Source organism: Mustelus asterias, chromosome 15 (assembly GCF_964213995.1).
Source record: "Mustelus asterias chromosome 15, sMusAst1.hap1.1, whole genome shotgun sequence".
NCBI lineage: Eukaryota > Metazoa > Chordata > Chondrichthyes > Carcharhiniformes > Triakidae > Mustelus > Mustelus asterias.
In genome coordinates this window covers 23,525,794-23,551,814 of record NC_135815.1, presented here as the reverse complement: position 1 = coordinate 23,551,814, position 26,021 = coordinate 23,525,794, and the positions used below count along the sequence as shown (strand labels likewise).

General features: G+C 45.1%; 1 protein-coding gene across 3 annotated transcripts in view; it reads right to left on the bottom strand.

The window, feature by feature from the left end:
* Positions 1–24,523, bottom strand: part of LOC144504400 (lutropin-choriogonadotropic hormone receptor-like) — a 97,941-nt gene extending 73,418 nt beyond the window's left edge. For 2 of the 3 annotated variants that reach the window (XM_078229654.1, XM_078229653.1), the window contains exon 1: positions 24,190–24,523. In XM_078229654.1, coding sequence (XP_078085780.1) covers positions 24,190–24,362 — 173 coding nt within the window. In that variant the 5' untranslated portion in view covers positions 24,363–24,523. The remainder of the gene's footprint in view (positions 1–24,189) is intronic. The other variant, XM_078229655.1, reaches the window with a different exon arrangement.
* Positions 24,524–26,021: the final 1,498 nt, after the last annotated feature.

Genomic DNA, 26,021 nt, shown 5'->3' with positions numbered 1-26,021 from the left:
GAGGCAAACTATCAATTCAATGACATGCCTGGGATAATTTTGCAGTGTGAACTCACTAGTAAGTTAATGGATAGCTGCCCAAACTCAATTCTTTAAAATATCTTCCAGATATAGAAGACACCCATCCCCTCGGTGAGGGCTGGATCTGAAACTAGGTCCCAGCGGTGAAAAAACAGTAATTCTAACCTTCTGAATTATCCAGTAGCCACACAAAAAACACACACACACATTACGCTTTCAATTACTACGCAACTGAAATGATTCTTCAGGTAGTTGGTAAGAAGTACAGGTGAGAGGAACAGGACATGCTATCCTTAACAGACATCCATCGTCATATAACAATAAAAAGGCATTTCTATCAATGACATGATTTGCAGAGGAAACAATGGTGGACACACAGGCTGAACATAGTAACCATTATCTGGAATGGCAGTGAAGGAGTCTGGTGGTTGGACACATTCACGTTAAGAAAACAAAATGTATTAATCTGTTCTGTATGAATGATTACCAATAAATCCAACAGAGAAAGAATTAGTGTAATAGGTTGTTAGAAAATTGGAATCAGGCAATAGTAGGCTTCAGGCGGATGATTTGGAACACTGAGTTACTCTTGTTTATCTTGCAGTTACAGGACCTAACATTTTCCACTACCCAACAACGGTGTAGATCACAGGATGTTTTTTTTAAAAACCAAATTATAAATCAAACTTTTAAGAATGACCTCTTGTCCAGGTAATTTGAAAATGTGAACCTTGCGTGAAGTAAAGGACCAAGATGAAATGGTATTGTGCAATGTGTTTCCCCCAGGAACTGGACTGACCAAGTGGACTGCAATGAATTTTTTTCCAATCCTGCATATTCCTACGTTGTAAGAAGTTTAACAACACCAGGTTAAAGTCCAACAGGTTTATTTGGTAGCAAAAGCCACACAAGAAAACAATTCCTACGTTCCCCGCACTATCCTGAAATTTATAGTGGATCTTCCATTGTTTTTTTTACTGGAGAAAAAAACATTTGTTGTGAAGTCACTTGCCTTCAGGCGTTTTGTGTTGTGCTCAGGATGAGGTATGTCAGAGCTGGAATGGAAATGTTCCCATTTCAGGCACTCAGCGTCAGTGTTAAGGGTGGTGGATGAGGTGGAAAATTGGCGGACCAGCAAGAAGTTCACTGACTTGTGGCAAGAATTGTTGGTCCAGAATAAGATATGCTTTCTGTGATCTATTATCTGTCTGTGGATTTGGACAAGATGAAGAGGTGGATAATGCTTCTGTTTCTGACACCACCACAGCCCTGCCTGTTGACCACCTTTGGAACGATGTGTTTTCTTCACAAAACATTTTCTGAATGGGAGTTTTTTTCATCTCAGCATTTCAATACTTGCCATTATTATTATAGAACAAAGAACAGTACAGCACAGGAACAGGCCCTTCGGCCCTCCAAGCCCGTGCCGATCATGATACCCTAACTAAACTAAAATACCTTCTTTAAAAACCCCTTACTCGGTCCGTATCCCTCTATTCCCCCTCTATTCATGTACCCATCCAGATGCCTCTTAAATGTTACAAATGCGCCTGCTTCCACCACCTCCTCTGGCAACGCGTTTCAAGCACCCACCACTCTCTCTGTGAAAAACATCACCCTTAAACTTTCACCCTCTCATTTTGAACCCTTTGTAATTGACACTTCCACCCTGGGAAAAAGCCTCTGGCTCTTTGATTCTGTACATAAGTGCATATAGGTGGGATGGTCATGGAAGGGGACAGGGAGGCATGTTGATGCCATGGATCATGGAGGAAGCATAGGGGACATGGATAAGACCTTTCAAATTTACTTCCCAAATCCAAACTATTGTTCACAATTCCTCTGAGGAGGAGCTAAGTCAATTCCAGGAAGACTGCAGGGTGCTATGAGATGCCTAACTCCACAATGTAACCATCCAGGTTGAGAGTCCCGGGGCAGGCTCACTACCCTTATCTTGCACCTGCAAATATTACCGGTGCTACAATTGGAGGCAGGAGTCCGAGAAACGTGTCCGCCTGCTATTTTTAAATGACTCTGGAGGTGTCCTGACTCTGCACAAATCTGAGCAATCACATCTGTCTTCCTGCTCCCTGCCCAAAGGCTGATTGAGAATTGAGCACCACACTGCATGAAAATATTCTTCTTGGTCACTGAAACTGTATCTTAATGAAGATTATCCCCATCTGATTTCTGAAGGTGAGTGGGTTACATAGAGGGGCTCAGAGTATCACATTGATCCCATCAATAATGTCATGGGTAATGGAAGAACCGGCAATGGAAGAAGATTGTGGAAGCCTGACTTATTGTGGCCAGTTTTCCATGGGGGAAATGAAGAAGATGTCTGCCTTAGTGAACAATGCCTCACTGATGTATATTGTAGAATCATAGAATTCCGACAGTGTAGAAGGAGGCCATTCGGCCCATCAAGTCTGCACCAACAACAATCCCACCCAGGCTCTATCCCCGTAACCCCACTATTTACCCTGCTAGTCCCCCTGACACTAAGAGTCAATTTAGCATGGCCAACCAACCTAACCCACACATCTTTGGACTGTGGGAGGAAACCAGAGCACCCGGAGGAAACCCACGCAGTCACAGGGAAACATGCAAACTCCTCACAGACAATGACCCGAGGCTGGAATTGAACCTGGGTCCTTGGTGCTGTGAGGCAGCAGTGCTAACCACTGTGCCACCGTGCTGTATTTGATCAAGATGTACACTGTAAATTATTGGATACAACTAATGGGCCTTGTAGGAGTTTGTAATGAGCTTGAGCCACAAAAGTTCAGGGCTGTAATGATCTTGACTGGTGTTGGAGGCTTCATACAAGTTAGCTTCCAGCAGACCACACAACTTTGTCACCTCCCCTTTGGAGGAAGAGCACCCGAATAAGACAGTTTTACATGCACATTCTCGCTCTGTTGAGTCAGTAGTGTGGGTAAGGGCAAGTGTGGGGATTCCACCGCTGGTGCAGTCACACATTCCTCATCGCCTTGGCGGCATATGTGTCGAGAGCGAGAAATAGAGTCAACATTCTGAGTTGAAGATGACTTCTTCAGAACGTATCAGAACGTATCCGGAGCACCCGGAGGAAACCCACGCAGACACAGGGAGAACATGCAGACTGCACACAGACAGTGACCTGAGGCCGGAATTGTATCCGGGTCCCTGGCACTGTGAGGCAGCATCGCTAACCACTGTGCTGCCCCTAGTGTTTGTTGAATGGGAAGAAACATTTAGAAAAAGCAAGAGTTTGCAGAAGCAATCAGAACTGTGATCCATTCTGCGTGTATCAGCACATACCACCTTCCTGTTAAATAAAGGAGCGCACCAATGTGTGTCTGGGTTTGTTTCAGCACAACTCTGGAAAGATTGCAGACGTTCCGAGCATTTCAGTTCTCAAAAATCCACCACTAATCCCTGCTTTTTAAAGTTATTTAAAGTAAAAATGTATTTATTAGTCACAAGTAAGGCTTACATTAACACTGCAATGAAGTTACTGTGAAATTCCCCCAGTCGCTACAGTCCGGCACTTGTTCGGGTCAATGCACCTAACCAGCGTATTTTTCAGAATGCGGGAGGAAACCGGAGCACCCGGAGGAAACCCACGCAGACATGGGGAGAACGTGCAAACTCCGCACAGTGACCCAAGCTGGGAATTGAATTCGGGTCGCTGGCGCTGTGAGGCAGCAGTGCTAACCACTGTGCCACTGTGCCGCCCATTATCATGAGATAACAACTTCCATTTAAGTAGCATAACTTAACAACCCAAAGTGCTCACGAGACAAAAGCTGACATGGCCAAAGAAAGAGATATTGGGAGGGCGAGTGTAGGCTTGATCAAAGAGATTGGTTTTGAAGGGGTCTTAAAAGGAGAAGGGCAGGAAAAGGCACAAAGGTTTTTCCAATGGCAGTCGCTGCCATTGTAGTTAGTCAGAATTTCTCACCTATTTATTCTCCGTACCCTCTGTGTGAGTCCTTGTTCAATAATGTATCAGCCGTGTATCCGAACCAAATATTTGTCTTTTACACTTGAGGTGCTGTAAGCTTTCCAAAGTTGCACCAAGACAAGCACAGATAAAATTGATAAGCTGCTTTATTTCACACTGAGGTGAACGTGCAGAATGGAAGTTATGATTACACTCAATTCAAACAGTACAACTTTATTATTATTTGGTATCAATGCGCAAAGTGCACACCATGGATAGAATCGTGTGGAGGCGAACAGGGCCTTGGCCATCAGCCGGAGAGCCAGCGAAAGCCCCGCTTCACCTCCTTTTGGGAAGGCTGGCTGCATCTTGTGCCATTCGGGCTCTTGACAGGCCAGGGGTGGGCCTTTCCCCAGGATCAAGGGCTGCCGAGAGTGGCAGACCAGTGGCTGCTGCTGGTACAACAACATTCCCCCACCTGAGGCATTGGATCGAAGAGGCATCCTGGCACAGGCGAGTGATGGCAGGAAGGGGGCTGTGGGAGAGGGGGGGTGGTCAGCAGCAAGGGCAGGGGGCTGGCTCTGAGCAAGATCCACCTTATCCAATGCTGGGTCCCTTGATCAGACACTCAGTACCTTTGAAGGAATGAATGGGGTGGAAACTAAAGGCCAAGACTGACAGAGTGGTTATCTCTGGACTCTTGCCTGTACCACGGGATAGTTTAGAGAGGAATAGGGAGAGGGAAGGTTTGAATTCATGGCTGAGGGGATGGTGCAGGAGGGAGGGGTTCAGGTACTTAAGCAATTGGGGCTCGTACTGGGGAAGGTGTGACCTCTATGAGAAGGATGGTCTACACCTTAATCAGAAGGGGACCAATATCCTGGGGGGTAAATTTGCTAAGGCCATGCAGGGAGGTTTAAACTGATTCGGGGGGGGGGAGGGATCCTGAGTAGTGGGGCTGAAAGTGAGGGATGCATGGATGGGGACTGCAATGCACGGCATTGCAGAGGTGGGGTGGAGCAGGGTTTGAAATGTGTATACTTCAATGCCAGGAGTATTCGCAATAAAGTGGGTGAACTTGCAGCGTGGATCAGTACCTGGGACTTCGATGTTGTGGCTATTTCAGAGACATGGATAGAGCAGGGGCAGGAATGGATGCTGCAGGTCCCGGGGTTCAAATGTTTTAGTCGAAGTAGGGAAGGAGGTAGAAGAGGGGGAGGGGTAGCATTATTGGTCAGAGATTGTATCACAGTGTCAGAGAGGAGGTTTGATGAGGACTTATCTGTTGAGGTAGTATGGGCGGAGATTAGAAATAGGAGAGGAGAGGTCACCCTGTTGGGAGTCTTTTATAGACCTCCTAAAAGTTCTAGAGAGGTTGAGGAAAGGATTGCGGAGTCAATCCTGCTTAGGAGTGAAAGTAATAGGGCAATTGTTATGGGGGATTTTAACTTGACTAATATTGACTGGAATTGTTATAGCTCTAGCTCGTTAGAGGGGTCAGTTTTTGTTCAAAGCGTGCAGGAAGGTTTTTTGACTCAGTATGTAGACAGGCCAACTAGAGGTGAGGCTATATTGGATCTGGTGCTGGGAAATGAGCCAGACCAGGTGCTAGACTTGGAAGTTGGTGTGCATTTTGGTGATAGTGACCACAATTCGGTTACGTTCACCTTAGTGATGGAAAGGGATAGGCATGAACCTCGGGCCAGTGGTTTTAGCTGGGGGAAGGGTAATTATGAGGCTATTAGGAGAGAATTAGGAAACATAGGTTGGACTAGGAGATTACAGGGACTGGGAACGTCCGACATGTGGAGTTTTTTCAAGGAGCAGCTACTGCGAGTCTGTGATAGGTATGTCCCTGTCAGGCAAGGAGGAATTGGTAGGGCTAGGGAACCGTGGTGCACCAAAAAAGTTTCTTTGTTGGTTAAAAAGAAAAAGGAGGCTTATGTTCGGATGAGACGTGAGCACTCGGGTAGTGCACTAGAAAGCTTTAGATTGGCTAAGAGGGAGTTGAAGAGCGAGCTTAGAAGGGCTAAAAGGGGACATGAGAAGACTTTGGCGGATAGGGTTAAAGAGAATCCTAAGGCGTTCTATAGGTATGTCAAGAACAGAAGGTTGGTTAGGGCAAGTTTAGGGCCAGTTATAGATGGCAGAGGGAAGTTATGTGTGGAACCGGAGGAGATTGGTGAAGCATTGAACCAATATTTCTCTTCGGTGTTCACGCAAGGGGACATGAATATAGCTGAGGAGGACACTGGGTTGCAAGGGAGTAGAATAGACAGTATTACAGTTGATAAGGAGGATGTGCAGGATATTCTGGAGGGTCTGAAAATAGATAAATCCCCTGGTCCGGATGGGATTTATCCAAGGATTCTCTGGGAGGCAAGAGAAGTGATTGCAGAGCCTCTGGCTCTGATCTTCAGGTCGTCGTTGGCCTCTGGTATAGTACCAGAAGATTGGAGGTTAGCGAATGTTGTCCCATTGTTTAAGAAGGGGAACAGAGACTTCCCCGGGAATTATAGACCGGTGAGTCTCACTTCTGTTGTCGGCAAGATGTTGGAAAAAATTATAAGGGATAGGATTTATAGTTATTTGGAGAGTAATGAATTGATAGGTGATAGTCAGCATGGTTTTGTGGCAGGTAGGTCGTGCCTTACTAACCTTATTGAGTTTTTTGAGAAAGTGACCAAGGAGGTGGATGGGGGCAAGGCAGTGGACGTGGTATATATGGATTTTAGTAAGGCGTTTGATAAGGTTCACCATGGTAGGCTTCTGCAGAAAATGCAGATGTATGGGATTGGGGGTGATCTAGGAAATTGGATCAGGAATTGGCTAGCGGATAGGAAACAGAGGGTGGTGGTTGATAGTAAATATTCATCATGGAGTGCGGTTACAAGTGGTGTACCTCAGGGATCTGTTTTGGGGCCACTGCTGTTTGTAATATTTATTAATGATCTGGATGAGGGTATAGTTGGGTGGATTAGCAAATTTGCTGATGACACCAAAGTCGGTGGTGTGGTAGACAGTGAGGAAGGGTGTCGTAGTTTGCAGGAAGACTTAGACAGGTTGCAAAGTTGGGCCGAGAGGTGGCGGATGGAGTTTAATGCGGAGAAGTGTGAGGTAATTCACTTTGGTAGGAATAACAGATGTGTTGAGTATAGGGCTAACGGGAGGACTTTGAATAGTGTGGAGGAGCAGAGGGATCTAGGTGTATGTGTGCATAGATCCCTGAAAGTTGGGAATCAAGTAGATAAGGTTGTTAAGAAGGCATATGGTGTCTTGGCGTTTATTGGTAGGGGGATTGAATTTAGGAGTCGTAGCGTTATGTTGCAACTGTACACAACTCTGGTGCGGCCGCACTTGGAGTACTGTGTGCAGTTCTGGTCCCCACATTACAGGAAGGATGTGGAGGCTTTGGAGAGGGTGCAGAGGAGGTTTACCAGGATGTTGCCTGGTATGGAGGGGAGATCCTATGAGGAGAGGCTGAGGGATTTGGGATTGTTTTCGCTGGAAAGGCGGCGGCTAAGAGGGGATCTTATTGAAACATATAAGATGATTAGAGGTTTAGATAGGGTGGATAGTGATAGCCTTTTTCCTCTGATGGAGAAATCCAGCACGAGGGGGCATGGCTTTAAATTGAGGGGGGGTAGTTATAGAACCGATGTCAGGGGTAGGTTCTTTACCCAGAGGGTGGTGAGGGATTGGAATGCCCTGCCAGCATCAGTAGTAAATGCGCCTAGTTTGGGGGCGTTTAAGAGATCCGTAGATAGGTTCATGGACGAAAAGAAATTGGTTTAGGTTGGAGGGTCACAGTTTTTTTTTTAACTGGTCGGTGCAACATCGTGGGCCGAAGGGCCTGTTCTGCGCTGTAATGTTCTATGTTCTATGTTCTATGAATGAAGGATCCCTCGCCCCGCCCCCACCCAGAAGTAGACACTCATGCTCCCCGCCTTTGTTCCAAATAAACCCAGCCCATTTAGACTTTCCTTGTAGCTAAAGTTCTCCATCCTTAATGACATTCTTGTAACTCTCTTCTGTACCGTCTCAAGTTCTTCCTGTAATGTGATCAGAACTGTACTCTAACTTTGATGCAGTGTTATATAGAATTTAGCATGACCTCCCTGATTATATGCTCCAGACCTCAGTCAATGAAGGATATAGCTAGTTTGCCTTCTCAGCCACCTTCTCTATGTGCCCTGCTATGTTCAGGGATCTGCACACATGTGCTCAAGGTCCCGCTGTTTCTCGCTCAGACATCCAAGGAAGGACCCATGCTCCTGCATGGTAAGATCCCCATTTGCCACTGGGTTGACACCAGCAGTGGTGGGAGGAGGTCTGAAGTGGATATTAATTATCCACTTAAGGGCCTCAATTAGCAGGGGACAGGAAGGCAGTCCATGAGCCTTCCTCCCATTGACTTAAATCTGGGTGGAGGCGGGAAGGTCGGAGGGTGCCTACTTGCCCTCTTTCCACCCAATTAAATGCACCCCCCTCCCGCTCCATGATTCCACTCACATCCTCATTGGTGGGCAATCTTACTTGACTTTAAACAAGACGACCTCTTGACCCTTCCACACTTTTGACCTTGCAATCTTGGCGAAACCATTTCTCTGAAGTCTTGACCGGCCTCACCTGTTTTGAAAAGGCTTTACTTGCTCACAAACAATAAAAACCGATCAGACTTCCCAACAACATAGACTGGGGAGATTCACTGAGGCAGCCGAACAAATCGCCTCTTTGCTGTTTCGGGTAAACAACAGCAAAGTTCAATCATTAGCATCCTGACTACTTAATTCCCCAATCTTTTTCTCTGCTTGTTTGAACACTCTGAGTGTTATGATTTAAAAGCGTGCAAGTCACTTTCACATCCTCTCTGTGGGACAAGGTCAGAACATTCCGAAATATGACCATGTTATTTCAATGTCTTGTACAGCAGCTGCATTCATTCCGGAATGACTGAGGCAGAGTGAGGCACTTGCTGCAGGGATCAGTAGGCACTTGGGCATTTGGAGGCTGGCAATTTTACTTAAATTAACCTTTCTCTTCTTCTGCGAGCTTCTGCAAAGCATCTGCTGCTGCCTGTGGAGAAATTCTCCCTCACTGCTCACTTTACTTTGATGAGACTAATCAATCACACTGATCGCTTTTGTCTCATTATTTATCGAACTTCCCTATAAATTTAATATTCACAGGCAGCTCAGTCCTGCACTGGCTCAGACAATCAACATTCACTTCTACGATTCAGAATGGACTGATGGAATGAGACGCTCCTACATCTGTCCTTTCCAGGGTCCGTGCATAGGATTCATTTGGTTTAGCTTTAATCTACTTTTGAATGGGACACATCGCTCCACACAAAACCATCTCTAATTCATCACTGTGACCAAAAAAACAATGACGTGGAGATGCCGGCGTTGGACTGGGGTAAGCACAGTAAGGAGTCTCACAACACCAGGTTAAAAATCCAACAGGTTTATTTGGTAGCACAAGCCACAAGCTTTCGGGGCACTGCCCCTTCATCGGGTGAGTCACCTAATGAAGGGGCAGTGCTCCAAAAGCTTGTAGCTTGTGCTACCAAATAAACCTGTTGGACTTTAACCTGGTGTTGCAAAAAACAATCTCAGAGAGGCCATGGAGTGTTGTTGTGAGAACTGTAGAAGTATCACACAGATATAACAAAGCACAGAAATAGGCCCTTCGGCCCACCAAGCTTGTGCTGGCACATGACACCTTTCTAAACTAAAGACCTTTTGCCTCTACACGGTTCATATCCCTCTATTCCCTGCCTATTCATGTATCTGTCAAGATGCCTCTCAAACGTTGCTATTGTATCTGCTTCTACCACCTCCTCTGACGGCGCATTCCAGGAAGTTACCACCCTCTATGTAAAAACCAGCCTCTCACATCTCTTTTAAACTTTTCCCCTTTTACCTTAAACCTATGTCCCCTGGTAACTGATATTTCTACCCTGGGGAAAGTCGCTTGACTATCGATTCTATCCATGTCTCTCATAATTGTGCAAAGCATTGTTTTTCTCAGGTTAAGCAAAGAAGTGTGTGTATAAAGAAGTGTAAGAGTTGAATTAGTGAAACTGCCAACAGAGAGACATCAGGAATTCCGACACGCACGGTGAAAAATTGGCCTCGTTATGTCCAATATAATGGAAATGTTACTTACGAAAGTTTGGAGAAAGTTCCTTTTACATTTACAAGTTTCACTTAAAATCCTAACCAAATTCTAGCAACTGCTTACGGTGAGTGTAAAGAGTGCAGAACAAGAAATCACAATGTCACAAGTTTCTTTATTCCTATTTCACTGCCAAGATATGAAAATTATGAGAATATGTTGTTATTTTTACAAACCTGAGAATGATAAGAACTATAAGAACAAGCCAAAACAATTACAGCTTATTCCTTGCTCAAGAGAAATCTTAACTTGAAATCTCTACATGCTGGTGGACACAATAATAAACTAATTCAGACATGAAAGACTGATCTACATGGCTACTAAGGTTTGTTTCCCTGTGTGAGTTCATTAATGTTGATAAGAGATTACAATTCAATTGCTGCGGAGGCAAGATCAGAAAGCACCTGCAAGTCAGTACATTCCCCGTTTCCCGATATTTAATTCCAGCATCAAAATGAGAAGCTCGGACCACTGACCATATCGCTGAAGCTGCCATGTTCATGAAGTACAAATAAGACCAAATGTACAAATTCATAGAATGCAGGTGAATGTAAAAATACTGCACACTTAAGAAGAAAATATGTGCAACAACGCATCCTAATGGAATGAGACGCTCACACTTCTGTCCTTTCCAAGGTCCGTGTGTAAGATTTGTTTGGTTAGCTTGAATCTACTTTTGAATCGCTCCACATCAAACCACTTCTAATTCACCAATGCTGAGCAGTGTTACAAGATTGACCGAAGAAGTCAAAAGAGGCCTCATACTCTTATTGATTCAACGCTTTACATAGAGGAGTTCTAGTGGCATAGAGGTGGCATCCCTGCCTCTGGACCAGAAGCTCTGGGTTCAAATCTGATTAGTAAGAAGTCTCACAACACCAGATTAAAGTCCAACGGGTTTATTTGGTAGCACAAGCTTTCGGAGTGTCGCTCCTTCTTCAGGTGAGTGAGTAAATCTGATGTCAGGACTTGTTGGCCTTGGAAAAGGCATTCATAACGCAGCTCGATGGGCTAATAAACAGCCCAGGAATCATTTCACCACTTCTCCACTATTCCCCAAAGGAAAAAGAAAGTGTGTGAAGATAAAACAAAATGCTCCACATGTCCAGGCAATACCAGCAAATAATAAGACAGCAGAATGGTGAACTACACTTGAGTATGAGGCAGGGAATTCTATGACCATTATTATAATTCAAATTGATAGCATGACAGACTCCTTCCTGATGTATGGTTGCAAAGGCAGGGCTCTGCAGATATTCGCCAGGTATATGTGCCTATGTCTAACAATGGGGCCGTGGGCCCAGATCAAGAGTGTGTCAAACATACAAGTGCGTTTGTACCCTCTACCCTTAGCTTAGTTCACTAAATCCTCCACTGCCATTGAAAGAATCAGCACGGTGCCTATGTGGAGCAAGGTAATTAATCCAAAGGACCCAGCTATCATCGACACAGTGCCGCGGAGAACAAACTTTGTAAACATGACCTTGCAATGCAAAAATGGCACAAGAAGCACTGTTCAGAAACTCATGCAGAAGGCTTAGCATGAGAAGTTCAAAGTATTGCTACATTCAGTGGTGAGGATGTAATGACTGGGCATTCAGCCATAAATGAATCGAAGTTCAGAAGGATTGAGATGGTGCAGAGGAGATTTACAAGGATGTTGCCTGGATTGAGTGGCATGCCTTATGAGGATAGGCTGAGGGAGCTCGGTCTTTTCTCCTTGGAGAGACGTAGGATGAGAGGAGACCTAATAGAGGTATATAAGATGTTGAGAGGCATAGATCGGGTGGACTCTCAGAGGCTTTTTCCCAGGGTAGAAATGGCTGCTACGAGAGGACACAGGTTTAAGGTGCTGGGGGGTAGGTACAGGGGAAATGTTAGGGGGAAGTTTTTCACACAGAGGGTGGTGGGCACGTGGAATCGGCTGCCATCAGTGGTGGTGGAGGCAAACTCAATAGGGTCTTTTAAGAGACTCCTGGATGAGTACATGGGACTTAATAGGACGGAGGGTTATAGGTAGGCCTAAAAGGTAGGGATATGTTCGGCACAACTTGTGGGGCTGAAGGGCCTGTTTTGTGCTGTAGTTTTTCTATGTTTCTAAGGTCAGAGCTGAAAAATCAGAGGTACCTGTTTTATGTGGGCGAAAGCTGTTCTCGTTCTTGGAGAAGAGAAGAGAATCCCTACAGTACAGAAGGAGGCCATTTGGCTCATCAAGCCTGCACCAACAACAATCCCACCCTATCCCTGTAACCCCACATATTTACCCTGCTAATCCCCCCAAAACTAGGGTCAATTCATCATGCCCAATTCACTTAACCTGCACATCTTTGGAGTGTGGGAGGAAACCCACGTAGACACGGGGAGAACGTGCAAACTCCACATAGACAGTGACCCAAGCCGGGAACTGAACCCAGGTCCCTGGCGCTGTGAGGCAGCAGTGCTAACCACTGTGCCCTAGCATTAAAAACTAATAACATGAGACCAATTAGCTTGTAATTGACATGTAATTGGATGCCTAATTAAGCACCTCAAGTTCAGTGCTCACTCTGACTTGTAAACACTCAACTACTTTTGAATGGGCTCTCATGTTGCAGAATGTGCACACTGGAAATGGGTTAATATTTTAACTTCACTGAAGAACACATCAACAGTTCAAACTTGCCAAATATTTTCAGCGTTTTCTATATTCATTTCACATTTCCAACATGCATGGTGAGATTCTCTAGCCGCGCTCGTCCCAAAACTGGAGAATCATCCCCCGAGATCAGCGGACCTTTGCGTGGTCTCCCCACCCCACGATTCCCATGGCGGGCGGGACGGGAGAATTCCCCCCGTGACGTACTTTGTTTTGTCATTAATTCAGAAATGCATTTTCAATCTTTTAATGCAAAGGTTGGGAAATCTTGCAGAACTGTGCCTGCCTTTTAAATATTTAAACCCAGGCAGGTAGTGTTCTAAAGTATGCAAAGTTCGATTTGTTGTTTAAAAGATGTAAGCATGACATCACTCGAAGGGAAATATGTCATGTGATCCAGTCTTAGTTTCATTTTTTTCTTTGAGCAAAGCACATACACAGCTCTGATGTCTGCGGCTGTGTTTGCTGCCAGGTGTCCCTGGAAAGGTAGCACGGGGTGGCCACCAGCACTAGAATCCCTACAGTACAGAAGGAGGCCATCTGGCCCATCGAGCTTGCACCGACAGCAATCCCACCCAAGCCGTATCCCCATAACCCCCATTTTTACCCTGCTAGTCCCCCTGACACTAAGAGACAATTTAACATGGCCAATCAAGCTAACCTGCACATCTTTGAAGTGTGGTAGGAAACCAGAGCACCTGGAGGAAACCCACACAAACATGGGAAGAATGTGCAAACTCCACACAGACAGTGACCCAAGCTGGGAATCGAACCCAGGTCCCTGGCAGTGTGAGGCAGCAGTGCTAACCACTGTGCCACCATGCCGCCTTTGAGGCCTTCCTTGCCTGGTTAGACCCCAGGGATAGGGCTGTACTATCGAACCCTTCAATCATATTTCTGTTTTGAGTTTTCTTCGAAGCTCTGTTTAATTTGATGCAGTATCCCTTTATAGAATCATAGAAACCCTACAGTGCAGAAAGAGGCCATTTGGCCCATCGAGTCTGCACCGACCACAATCCCACCCAGGCTCTATCCCCATACATTTCCCTGCTAATCCCTCTAACCTACGCATCTCAGGGGCAATTATAGCATGGCCAATCAACCTAACCCGCACATCTTTGGACTGTGGGAGGAAACAGGAGCACCCGGAGGAAACCCACACAGACACGAGGAGAATGTGCAAACTCCACACAGACAATGACCCAAGACGGGAATCGAACCCAGGTCCCTGGAGCTGTGAAGCAGCAGTGCTAACCACTGTGCTACCGTGCCACCCTTTTAAGAAACTGCATTTTAATTAATCCCAGTTTGTTGATTTGTTTAACAAAAGAAATACAGCCTTCAGATTTTATATTTGCGTATAACTGTTCTCATGGGCCTAGTCTTAATAAATGAACCCGCAGCAGGTTTCTCCAATCCCTTATGAACGAACAGTGCCTCATGTCTTGTACAGTAAATCAGCTCAAGATTTTACATCATTGTAATAATACATGGTGATCAGTGCTGATAATTCATGTGGCAGCAAGATTAATTACAGGCACGGCATGGTGAACAGCCCCTAGTTTGTGCTACATGGCATGAGAGGAATCTCAATGTTTTGGTCAGACTGCAACGTAGTCACATCATCAGAATGTGTTGAGAACACAGTGTGGAGACTAAGGAAAGGCTTTGGAGACACAGCACCGAGCTAGTGCTCAAATAAAGAGCTGGTAAGCAGATGGATCCCTCCAGGGTGAGATTGCAGTCTGTAGCTTACCAGTTCCAAGAGTGGGACAGCATGTCAAGAGGACCAGCGCCGGGTTAGTGCAGACAGAAAAGGCGAGGGGCCGGGAGGTGGGCCAGATCGATAGTGAGCAGTCAAACAAAAAAACTGTGTTAAAAAGGAGTTACCAACTAATAAATTGAATAAAAAGCAAAGATGCCATATTTCATCGTGCGTTCCCATAACAACTGGTTCTTCGTGGGTGGAGCTTCAGGAAAACGTGTGAAAGCAGCTACAGCGACTCTCATCCCAGGTACTAGAGGAGAAGGAAGGTTAACGGGTTACTGCCAGAATGTCCACAATATTCCATAGTTTGAATTGTGATGCAGCTGGCCTGATATCCAAAGGCAAAGGGCGGAATTTTCCCATCCCACTCGTCACGGGAATCGTCGCGGGGGGATGTGGGGGGGGGGGCAAAGGTCCGCTAATCTCGGGCAGGAATTCCCGGCTTGGGGTGAGCGCGGCTGGAAAATCCCGTCCAAAATGTTTAGACAGAACTATGACTTCTTGATTCAGGTGTGTCTGAACCAGACAAACAAGGCATAAAAATTCACCTAGCGATTGAGAATGAAGGTCTATACAGGATGAACATGCCAGGATTAACAGAAGAAGAGTGAAAGGATCCCCAAAAGATATGAATCACATTGGAAGATTCGTTCAGAATTAAGGAAAACCTCCATATTTATCGACTAGAGTTCATTTCATTTCGACAGCAGCCTACAGAATTCATAGACCATGTTGTTAGCAGATGCAGAGACACTGCGATTTTTCAAATGCAGAGCTAGGAAACTAAATTGTAGAGATGGTGATCGCATCCATTCCTGTGGAAACCCAAAAAGTATATCTTAGCATCAAAGAGCTACTCAAGGCTGGACGCAAATACAAAACGATCCTCACAGGTTAACAAAGCTTACAGGTCTTAAGTACAACCCCAATTGTTGATACACTCAGTAAAGCACCCAAACCCAGCAGGACATGTGGAAGATGTGGACATCTACATACACCAAGAAAATGTCCAGCTTTTCATCAATTGTGCAAGGTATGTGGCAAAAATGGCCATAGGCAGCGGCAGTGTACTCGGACGAAGGCTGCTGCAGCTACAAATCCACTGATCCAAACAGATCATACACTGTGGGTACCTTCAAGCAGTCAGGATGACCATCCAGTATCCAGTCAGAAACATACACAAGGTGATTGATAAACCAGAAAATGACGATGATGTGCAAGGCGAGACGAAGGGCAGCGAACACGTTTTATACCTTCACTCTCATCTAGAACATACATGCCATCACACCATCTGCAGGTATTTCCCAGATAAACATATGAATTGCAGGGGACAAATACTGAGTTCAGAGCTGATGTGAGCAAAACCACCCAAGTCATCACGGCACCTACACATTCGTTAACCTCCTCAGAAACTCCTCTTCCTCAAGTCAATTATGCATTAAAATCTCCTCTGCTTTGTAGGGTACAACACCAGGCTCTCAGCAGCCAAGAATAATGGAGCAAATTTTAGGCAGGTTACAGGAAAATCATTTTTTAAAATTTTGAACCCTGTAAGAAGTCTGCAGAAATTGGCATTTCCCAGATTAAACTGTCTTGACAGGTTATTTCTGTGCCTGACGAGGTCCTGGTACATCTGTGTGGCTTATTTTTAAATGTTCAAATATCTCCTTTAACATAAAGTTAATCCCAAGACAATTCAACAATGGAAATAGGTCAATGAACCACAAAGGGAGAAGTTAGGAGAAAGCCAAAAAATACTGGTGAAAAGATGGGTTTGGACAAGATGTTTAAAATAATAGGGAAACGGAAAAGCGTCTTTAGGGAGAAAGGGTCCAGAGAACAGGATGAAGACAGACAAATGGACGAAAAAAAGAAATCAGATGCCATAAAGTTTATACAAGATTGTAAGATGTGTCAAAGATATGATGACGTAATGTCTTGGAGTCATTTGAGGTCAAAGAGCTCAAATAGTAAGTCTTGACGAGCTGGGAGCCGGTGCAGGTCAGTCATGGGCAAATATAACTTAGTACAAGTTAGGATAAAGCCAGCTGCAATATAGATAAGTTGGAGTTAGTAGAGAATGGAGAATTAAAGGTCAGAAAAGAAGGTGCTGAAAGGCACTCATAACAAAAGCATGGATAAGGTTTCGGCAACATTGAGATAAGGACAGAAGTGAGCAACATTGCTGAAGTGGGAACAGTTACTGAGGGCAATGGATAGGAAGTGGGACCTGAGGTTGACACCGATTTTTGCATGGTCAGGTTCAGCCTGAACTCATGACCAGTCTGGGGGTTGAAATTAGTGAGAATAAATTGAAATTGCGTTGAAGGAAATTGAGACTCATCCATCAGAAAGCCAGAACATGGTGCTATCGGTAGATTTTCCAGATGGAGCACGTTCAAAACAAAAATGCAGTGAATGTAAAATAAAAGGGAAAGGAGTAAAAATCCAACCATCACCCAGCTGGAAGGCTGTCTCCTGGGGAGGGGGTAGAGTGTGTCCCGCCTCTGCTCTTCTCCATCCAGCATCCTGGTGAGGGCCCTTCCGAAAATCATTGCAGTCGTTGTGGAACAAGTGCTGAGGAGCTGTTTAGATGGAGCTCCCCAGTGCTTGCAGCAGTTAAGTTATTGTGGAGCGGCGTGATTCTCATGGACATAAAAATTATCGCTAATGAGGCGTAAGAAAAGGTCCAAAAACATGCCAGCGCTGTCGGCAGTAATCACTCCATTTTCCCCACCGGAACCAACTCTGCCATTTTTTGGGTAAGATTTTGCCCAATATAACAAGGAAGCATTAGCCTCAAACAGAGTTCAACTTTCACAGAGATTCTCTCACTCATTGCCATGATTTTGATGGAAGGACCATGGAAAATTGGTGGGGGTGGGGGTGGGGGGGGGGTGGGGGGGGGGGGGGTGGGTAGTGCAAACCTGTGCAAAAATTCAATCCCCCCCCCCAATCCTATTAAACTTGATCTTGGAATGACCAAAATGGAAGCTTTCCATTACCCAACATTAATATCACCCACTGATGAGCATAAAATTTACAGGGCTCAGGTCAATGTTGCCCACCTCTGCTCCTTTTGCCCACCTCATGCTTTCCTTTTAGATGACAGATTCTTCCTGATGTCCCAAAAATGTTTCCCATTTGAGAAGGAACAGTCAATAATTACAAGTGGGAGCGGCACACATCAACTGCAACCCAGCACAACTCACTGCACTTCAAAATGGACATACGTGTGCTGAGTTTACAATAGGCATTAAAGAGGTACTGCCATTCTGTTGGAGAACACCCAGGTTATTCTAGTTGCTGCAACAACTAAGATCACCGATGAATTAACCAACAAGTTTCCCTCCTACTGGTGAAACCGCATAAAACTATCGATGAGAAAGTTTCTGTCAGGTGTGCTCAAAACTAAAAAGAAATACACTGTAAAGATGTTGCTTTCTGAAATATTGTGCACTGTGAATGATATATCAGTGCATGTTTCAAAGCAGTTCACACATGGCGTCACTTTGAGTTCAGTTAGAATCATAGAATTCCTACAGTGACGAGACCATTCGGCCCATCAAGCCTGCACCAACTCTCTGACAGAGTATCTTGCCCAGACCCTCTCCTCCACTCTATCCCTGTAACCCCACACATTTATTATGGCTAATCCATGTAACCTACACATCTTTGGACACTAAGGGCCAATTTAGCATGGCCCATCCACCTAACCTACACATCTTTGGACTTTGGGAGGAAACAGGGGCACCCGGAGACACTGGGAAAATGTGCAAACTCCACACAGACAGTCACCCGAGGCTGGAATTGAACCCGGGTCCCTGGCGCTGTGAAGCAGCAGGGCTAACCACTGTGCCACGGTGCTACCCGTTATCGTCGTTGTGGGTCTTAAATGAGGTTGCCCTTGGTCAGGATTGACAGAAACTGCTGGAGGCAAGGGTGTTGGTAAACCTTACCTTTTATTGAATATTCTACTATGAACAGTACAGGTTTAGCATGAGGTTTCATATAGAATTATCCTTCAGCGTACTCTGTTGCCTTGGAATCTTACATCACTAATGATGTAGACTGTCTATTTGCATATTTAACATGACCCTTTACACATTTCTCCCCAAATCTCTGACCCTATCAAATACATTCTTTACATGCTCGAGAAGGTGGTGGGCCACCTTCTTGAACTGCAGTGAAGGTACTCCCACAATGCTGTTAGGTAGGGAGTTCCAAGATTTTGACCCAGCGACAATGAAGGAATGACGATATATTTCCACACCAGAATAATGTATGCTCAGAGTGAGAATTTCGAGGTGGTGGTGTCCATGTGCCCTGGATGCTCTTGTTTTTCAAAGTGGTAGAGGTCTCAAGTTTGGAGGGTGCTGTCGACGGAGGCTTGGTGAATTGCTGCAGCGTATATGGTACACACTGCTGCCACTGTGCGCTGGTGGTGAAAGGATTAAATATTTAAGGTGGCAGATGAAGCAGGCTGCTTTATCCTGGATGGTGTTGAGCTTCTTGACAGATGTTGGTGCTGCACTCATCCAGGCAAGTGGAGAGTATTTCATCACATTCCTGGTTTTTCCCTTGTAGATGGTGGAAAGACTTTGGGAAGTCAGGAGATGAGTCACTCATTGAAGAAGACCCAGCTTCTGACCTGCTCTTGTAACCACAGTATTTATATCACTCGACCATTTCCATTTCATCCCCAATCGAATGTCAAGGGAATGTAGTTAGACTTTCTGCTCCTGGAAATGGTCATGTCTAGTATTTGTGTGGTGCAAATTTTATTGACCATTTATCAGTCCAACTTAAATGTTATTCAGGTTTCAGGCTCCATTATGAGCAGTTATGAATGGTACTAAACACTGTGGAAGCATTAACGAACATCTCCACTCTGCGTGCGTGATGGAGGAAAGTTAATCGATGAAACTGCTGAAGGTGGTTAGGCCTAGGGTACCATCCCGAGGAAATCATGCACCAATGTACTGCGCTGAGATGATTGACCTCCCACAACTACAACCATCTTCCTTTGTGCTAGGTGTGACTCCAGCCAGTGGAGAGTTCCTCCTTCCCCTCACACCATCACTATCACTAATTCGCAATGATTCTAGGGCTCCTTGATGTCACACTTGGTCAAATGCTAGATTGGTGTCAAGGGATGTTCCTCGAACCTCACCTCTGGAAGTCCGCTCTTCTTTCCATGGGCTGGATATTATGTCTCTTTGCAGGTGTGTTTGTGGCAAGCCCACCGCCTTCACATCCATCCCAGAGCTGTCCTCCATAGTATGATGAGTGGGCAGCCCGCCTGCCACAGCCCACCTGCCATTTTAAAATAATTAATTACGGTTTAAATGAGCTTGTTACCAAGCTAGTTGACTAGGATAATGTGCTGCCCACGCCATAATACAGTTGGTGTGGGCAGGCCATTTTTTCAGCAAACTGTTTAGAAGGAAAGAAGGAAGTGTGGTACATCCTTTGAGGGGGGGGGGGGGGGGGGGGGCGGTGGTGGAGGGTTGCCCTGTGAACATTGGGGTCGGCTGCCCAAGATGAGAGCCCTCCCCACCTGACCTCCAAATCCACCCCTCATCCTCCTTGCCCCTGATCCCTAAGCGCCCCGATCCTTCCCCGTCCAAACTCCCAGACATACTCTATCCGGTGGCCATGTGCTCTTCATTCTCACGTCTGCTTGCCGTCCCAGCAGTGTTCACTACTGATTTCTGGGACTGCTAGAGCTGCCAGCCAATCATAAACCCTTTCTCCCCCCTCATAAAATTCATCCCCAAGCTTGGACCAAGACTGCAATGAGATCTGGCCCTGGTGGAACCCAAATTAAGCAGCAGCAAGCAGGATATTGGTGAGTATTTGCTAGTTGATTAAACTATTGAAACATCTTCCATTATTTTGCTGATAACTGAGATAACAACTAATGGGGCAACACTGCTTGGATAGCATTTGTCTGGCATTTTGTGCCCAGGATATACCAGGGTAATCTTTTTCACTTTGGCGAGTAAATACCAGTGTTCCTGCTGTCAGGCTTGGCAAGAGGTGCAGTTAGTCCTGGTACACAAGTCTTCAGTATTACAGCCCCGGATTTTATCGGAGCTCATAGCCTTTGCTGTACTCAGTGCACTCAGCCATTTCTTGATATGGTAGGAATGACTCAAAGTTACTGCCTTCTGTTGGGGTGAAAACCTCAGAAGGAGGATGAGACAGATCAATACTTGGCATCTTTGGTTGAAGATGGTTGCAAACACTTCAGCCTTGTCCTTTCCATGCACTTGCTGGGTGCCACATTAATCAGCAATCGGCATTTTCTTGTTGGTGTTTGACCTGGTTCCACCATTTCATGTGGTCTGGGGTCAATGTTGACAACACCTCGACCTCCCACTGTGCCGGCTCCACTTCTGGTGGATCTGTCCTGCTGATAGGACAAGACCTACCCAGGGATGGTGATAGTATAGTCTGGGATGTAGGTTCAAAGATATCATTCTGTGAGTATCACCATGTCAGGTTGTTGTGAGGCTCATCGGTTCTCCTAATTTTGGCCCAAGTCCCCAGGTAGTAGTCAGGGGGACTTTGGAGATTGGCTGGGCTGAGTGCGCTTCAGACCCGTCTAAATTGGTTCTGAGGTCAATACCAGGTGGTCTGAACAAAGAAAAGTACAGCACAGGAACAGACCCTTCGGCCCTCCAAGCCTGCGCCGATCATGATGCCTGTCTAAATTAATACGGAGTCCGTATCCTTCCATTCTCATCCTATTCATATATTTATCTAGTTGCCCCTTAAATGCCGCTATTGTACCTGCTCCCACCACTTCCCTGTGCAGTGCGTTCCAGACATTCACCACCCTCTGTCTGTTTGGTTTTATTCCTATAGTAGCTTCTTGTAGAGGTTTTGATACAACCGAGTGGCTTGTTAGACCACTTCACAGGGCAATTAAGAATCAACCACATTGCTGTGAGCCTTGAGTTACATTTCAGATAAATATAGGCAAATTTCCTTTCATAAAGAGGCATTAATGAACCAGTCAGCAATCCGATAATTTCACGGTTACCATTACTAGCTTTTTATTCCAGATTTATTTTGTTAACTGAATTTGAATTCCTCAGCTGTTATGATGGTATTTGGACTTGATTTCAGGTCATTTTTCGCAGTATTTGAATTACTAGTCCAGCTACTGTGTGCTGCTGTACCCATTTTGGATGCCAATATGTAGCATATTAACAGGGCAAGTTCCTTTTTTCAGATTATATATCTAAGTTTACTTATTAGTGTCATTAGTATGCTTACATTTACACTGCAATGAAGTTACTGTGAAAATCCCCGAGTTGCCACACTCCGGAGCCTGTTCGGGTACACTGAGGGAGAATTTGGTATGGTCATTACAGCTAACCAGCACGTCTTTCAGACTGTGGGAGGAAACCCACGGGGAGAATGTGATAACTCCACACAGCGAGTGACCCAAGCCGGGAATCGAACCCGGGTCCCTGGCGCTGTGAGGCAGTTGTGTTAACCACTGTGCCACTGTGCTTGAGTCCACCTCTTCAATATAGTGGCTTTCCTGTTGCACAGAACTGATTTAGGGAAATGAGATGATGCCTTAAATAATGCACCAAAACTAAGAGAGGAGAAAATCTGAAACCCCAGATAAACCTCTAAACCTTATCTGAATTTATGTGAAACTAGGTACCAAATTCTGCATGCCTATCTATAACACAAGAAAGCGCGAAACAAGAAAGGCCATTTGTCTCGTCAAATCTGCTTACACAAAAATGTACACTTTTAACCAATTATACACCCTCTTCTACAAATCTTAATCCACAGAAAGAAAATCCTGTATCAACAATTTTTGATACCCAAAGCACTCAGTCAAACTCATCATCAGGGATAAAAGCAAATTACTGTGAATGTTGGAATCTGAAACAAAAACAGAAAATGCTGAAAAATCTCAGCGGGTCCAACAGCATCTGAGGAGAGAGAACAGTGTTGATGTTTTGAGTCTGGATGACTTCCGGGGTGATGGGTTATTCTTTTCACCCCTGTGTTGCCACATGGACAAGTCACTACGACCTGGTTTTCCCCTGAATAGGTGACCTTAAATGACTTCAGCAGAGTGAGATTAATAAAATGGGCATAGAATCGTAGAATCATAGGATCCCCACAGTGTCGAAGGAGGCCATTCACCCCATTGAGACTGCACCGACAACCATCCCACTCAGGTTCTATCCCCGTAACCCCACGTATTACCTCTGCCAATCCCTTGACACAAAGGGTCAATTTAGCATGGCCAATCCACCTTACCTGTACATCTTTGGCAGATAGAATGAAATGAAATTGAACCTGGGAGAAATATTAGGTTATACATTTCTGGGAGGAAGAATTAGAAATATATAGGTGGATGTTCGAAGATCGGATGCATAAATTTTAAGAAGCAAAAGGACAAATTGATGAAATTGAAAGAACTATCATAGGATTTAGGTTTTATATCAGAGAGTATGCAGTACAAAACCAATGAGGAAATGTCAAATCTTGTACATGATGTGGAGATGCCGGCGTTGGACTGGGGTGGGCACAGTAAGAAGTCTCACAACACCAGGTTAAAGTCCAACAGGTTTATTTGGTGTCACGAGCTTTCGGGAGACAGTGCAAATCTTGTGCAGATTCAATCAGCATGCTGCAGTTAAAATATTGGGGGTACATGTTGGCCAGAAGAACCTGCTCTGCTGACAGTACATCAGAAAAGTCAGATAGTGCATTGGAGGCGATTGATGGTTAAGAGGAGAGTGATATGGGATGTTTAAAATCATGAGAGTTTTTGCTAAAGTTAACACAGAAAAATCATTTTGACTGACTGAGGGCTCTATGTCAAGGGGCATAAATTGATTGTTTTTTAAGTATTGGATAACTGAGTTCCAATGAGAAAAAAAAGGACTTGGACCTTTAAGGAGCAGAATCTTTAGCTGTCAGCAGAGCTTCACGATATTTGATGATAACGGTAGTTTGACATTAAAATAACAATCTACGGGATTTTCTGCTGTTCCAAAAAAAAATCTTATTTTAGTCATAGTTAGCAAAAAAAGTTATAAAAGTTTATTCTGTACCTAGATTCTGTAGTTCCACTTTTTCAGCGATTTGACCAGAATTGAAAGGCAAGCACTGACAAATATTACTGGTGAATTGATTAGATAAGCAAAGATTATCTGGGGACAAAGAAAAACGATAAGCAGGAGACAAAGCAGTCCTGAGGGTCTTTGGAAGGGTGGATCCAGATTCACTACCAGGACGTTGTTTTGACCTGTGACTGTGATAATAGTCTCCCTGCAAAAGGCTACCCAAGTCTTGACTCGAACTAAGGAGATAAACGGACAATATGTAATAATTCAGACTGATCACAGAAATATATGATTACACGTTAACAGTTTCCGTCAGAAAGTTGCGCGAATGAGTGCAGACTTTGATGTGCGACATTCAATTATTAATCTTTGCAGTTTGCAAATAATTCACAAGTTCTAATTAAAACCACGCAACCTCCAGTGAAAACAGAATGCAAAAAAAAAAATTTCACAACAGCCTGGGACTGAGCTGAAAATACAAGTCCCGCGCGTATTATTGAGAAGAAAATGAGAAATGACAAACAGAAAAGGGAGAGATACTCACAGACTGAAGTGGGTGCGTGAAATTGCGAGGGGGACGCGGGCAGCTGTTTCCTTGGTGCATCTGACAAACTGCATGGAGCACTGGCAGATTGTGGGGCAGTGATAAGTTTGCATACAGGAGTGACACACTATATTCCAACTTATCCAGAAAACCAGATGAACCACTGAAGACATTCTTCTTTCTTTTGGGGGGGGGGGGGGGGTGGAGAAGCTGGATTTTTTATTCTGCTGCTTCTCACTCGCCTCTGGCCAGCTCCCAGTGTCTTTTCTTTAATCAGAGACGATAACTGTGCTGCCGCTTGCTGTGCACACTCCAATGCTGTATCCCGTGTGCCGCGGAAACGCGCACAGAGGCTGCGGAGCGCGCCCACGCTGGACAGGGGGAAAGCAATGTCTTTTCACTGCTCGAGTCTTCTTCCATACCTAATGGATTGACACGTTTCTATTTATCAATCATTACCCAAATTTTATTATGGTTCAATAAAGGTCAGCCTCTCTGTCCAGAGACAGAACTGAACAATGACCACTTACAGTCCCATTGATGTGGAGATGCAGGTGATGGACTGGGGTGGGCACAGTAAGAAGTCTCACAACACCAGGTTAAAGTCCAACAGGTTTATTTGGTATCATGAGCTTTCGGAGCGCTGCTCCTTCACCTGATGAAGTGACAGCGCTCCAAAAGCTAGGGATACAAAATAAACTTGTTGGACTTTAACCTGGTGTTGTGAGACTTCTTACTGTGCCCACTTATAGTCCAGTCCATTCATTTAGAATCATAGAATCCCTACAGTGCAGAAAGAGGCCATTCGGCCCAGCGAGTCTGCACCAACTCTCTGATAGAGCATCTTATCTAAGCCCTATCCCCCACCCTATCCCCATAACCCCACACATTTCCCATGGCTAATCCCATCTAACCTACACATTTTGGGAGACTAAGGTGCAGTTTAACATGGCCAATCCACCTAATCCATGCATCTTTTGAGTGTAGGAGGAAACTGGAGCACCCGGAGGAAACCCACGCAGACAGGGGGAGAATGTGCAGACTCCACACAGACAGTCGCCCAAGGCCAGAATTGAACCCGGTTCCCTGGCACTGTGAGGCAGCAGTTCTAATCACTGTGCCACCGTGCCACCCATTCATTGAATCATTCGACTTATGAGCAAAGTTATGGAATAAAATAGACAGTGGCAACATGGGTAGGGAATTGGCAAAGCGACAGGAAACACAGAGTAGTGGTTAATGAATATTCTTGGTGCTGAAGGAAGGAGTTCCCCAGTGGTCAGTTTTGGAACCCATGGTTTTGTGGCTGTGGTAGTGGTGGCGCAGTGGTATTGTCACTGGGCTAGTGACCCAGAGTAATACTCTAGCGACCTCAGTTCAAATCCCACCATGGCAGATAGTGGGAATCAAAAGAGAAAATGCTGGAAAATCTCAACAGGTGGATGCAGCAGCAGCTGTGACAAAGGGTCATCTGGACTCAAAACGTCAGCTCTTTTCTCTCCTTACAGATACTGCCAGACCTGCTGAGATTTTCCAGCATTTTCTCTTTTTGGTTTCAGATTCCAGCATCCGCAGTAATTTGCTTTTATCTGGAATTAAAAGGCTAATTTTGACCACTAAAGTAAACCATTTTCAAAAAGAACTCCACCTGGTTCACTCCACTCAAGGACAACAATTAGGGGTGGGTAACAAATGTTGGCCTAGCCAGCCAGCAATGCCCACATCCCATAAAAGAATAAAATGTATATTAATGAACTAGACCTTGGTGTATGTAGTATAAGGGTTTGGCACATATAGGGTTAATGTGGGACTGAGTACGGTACTACCCACAT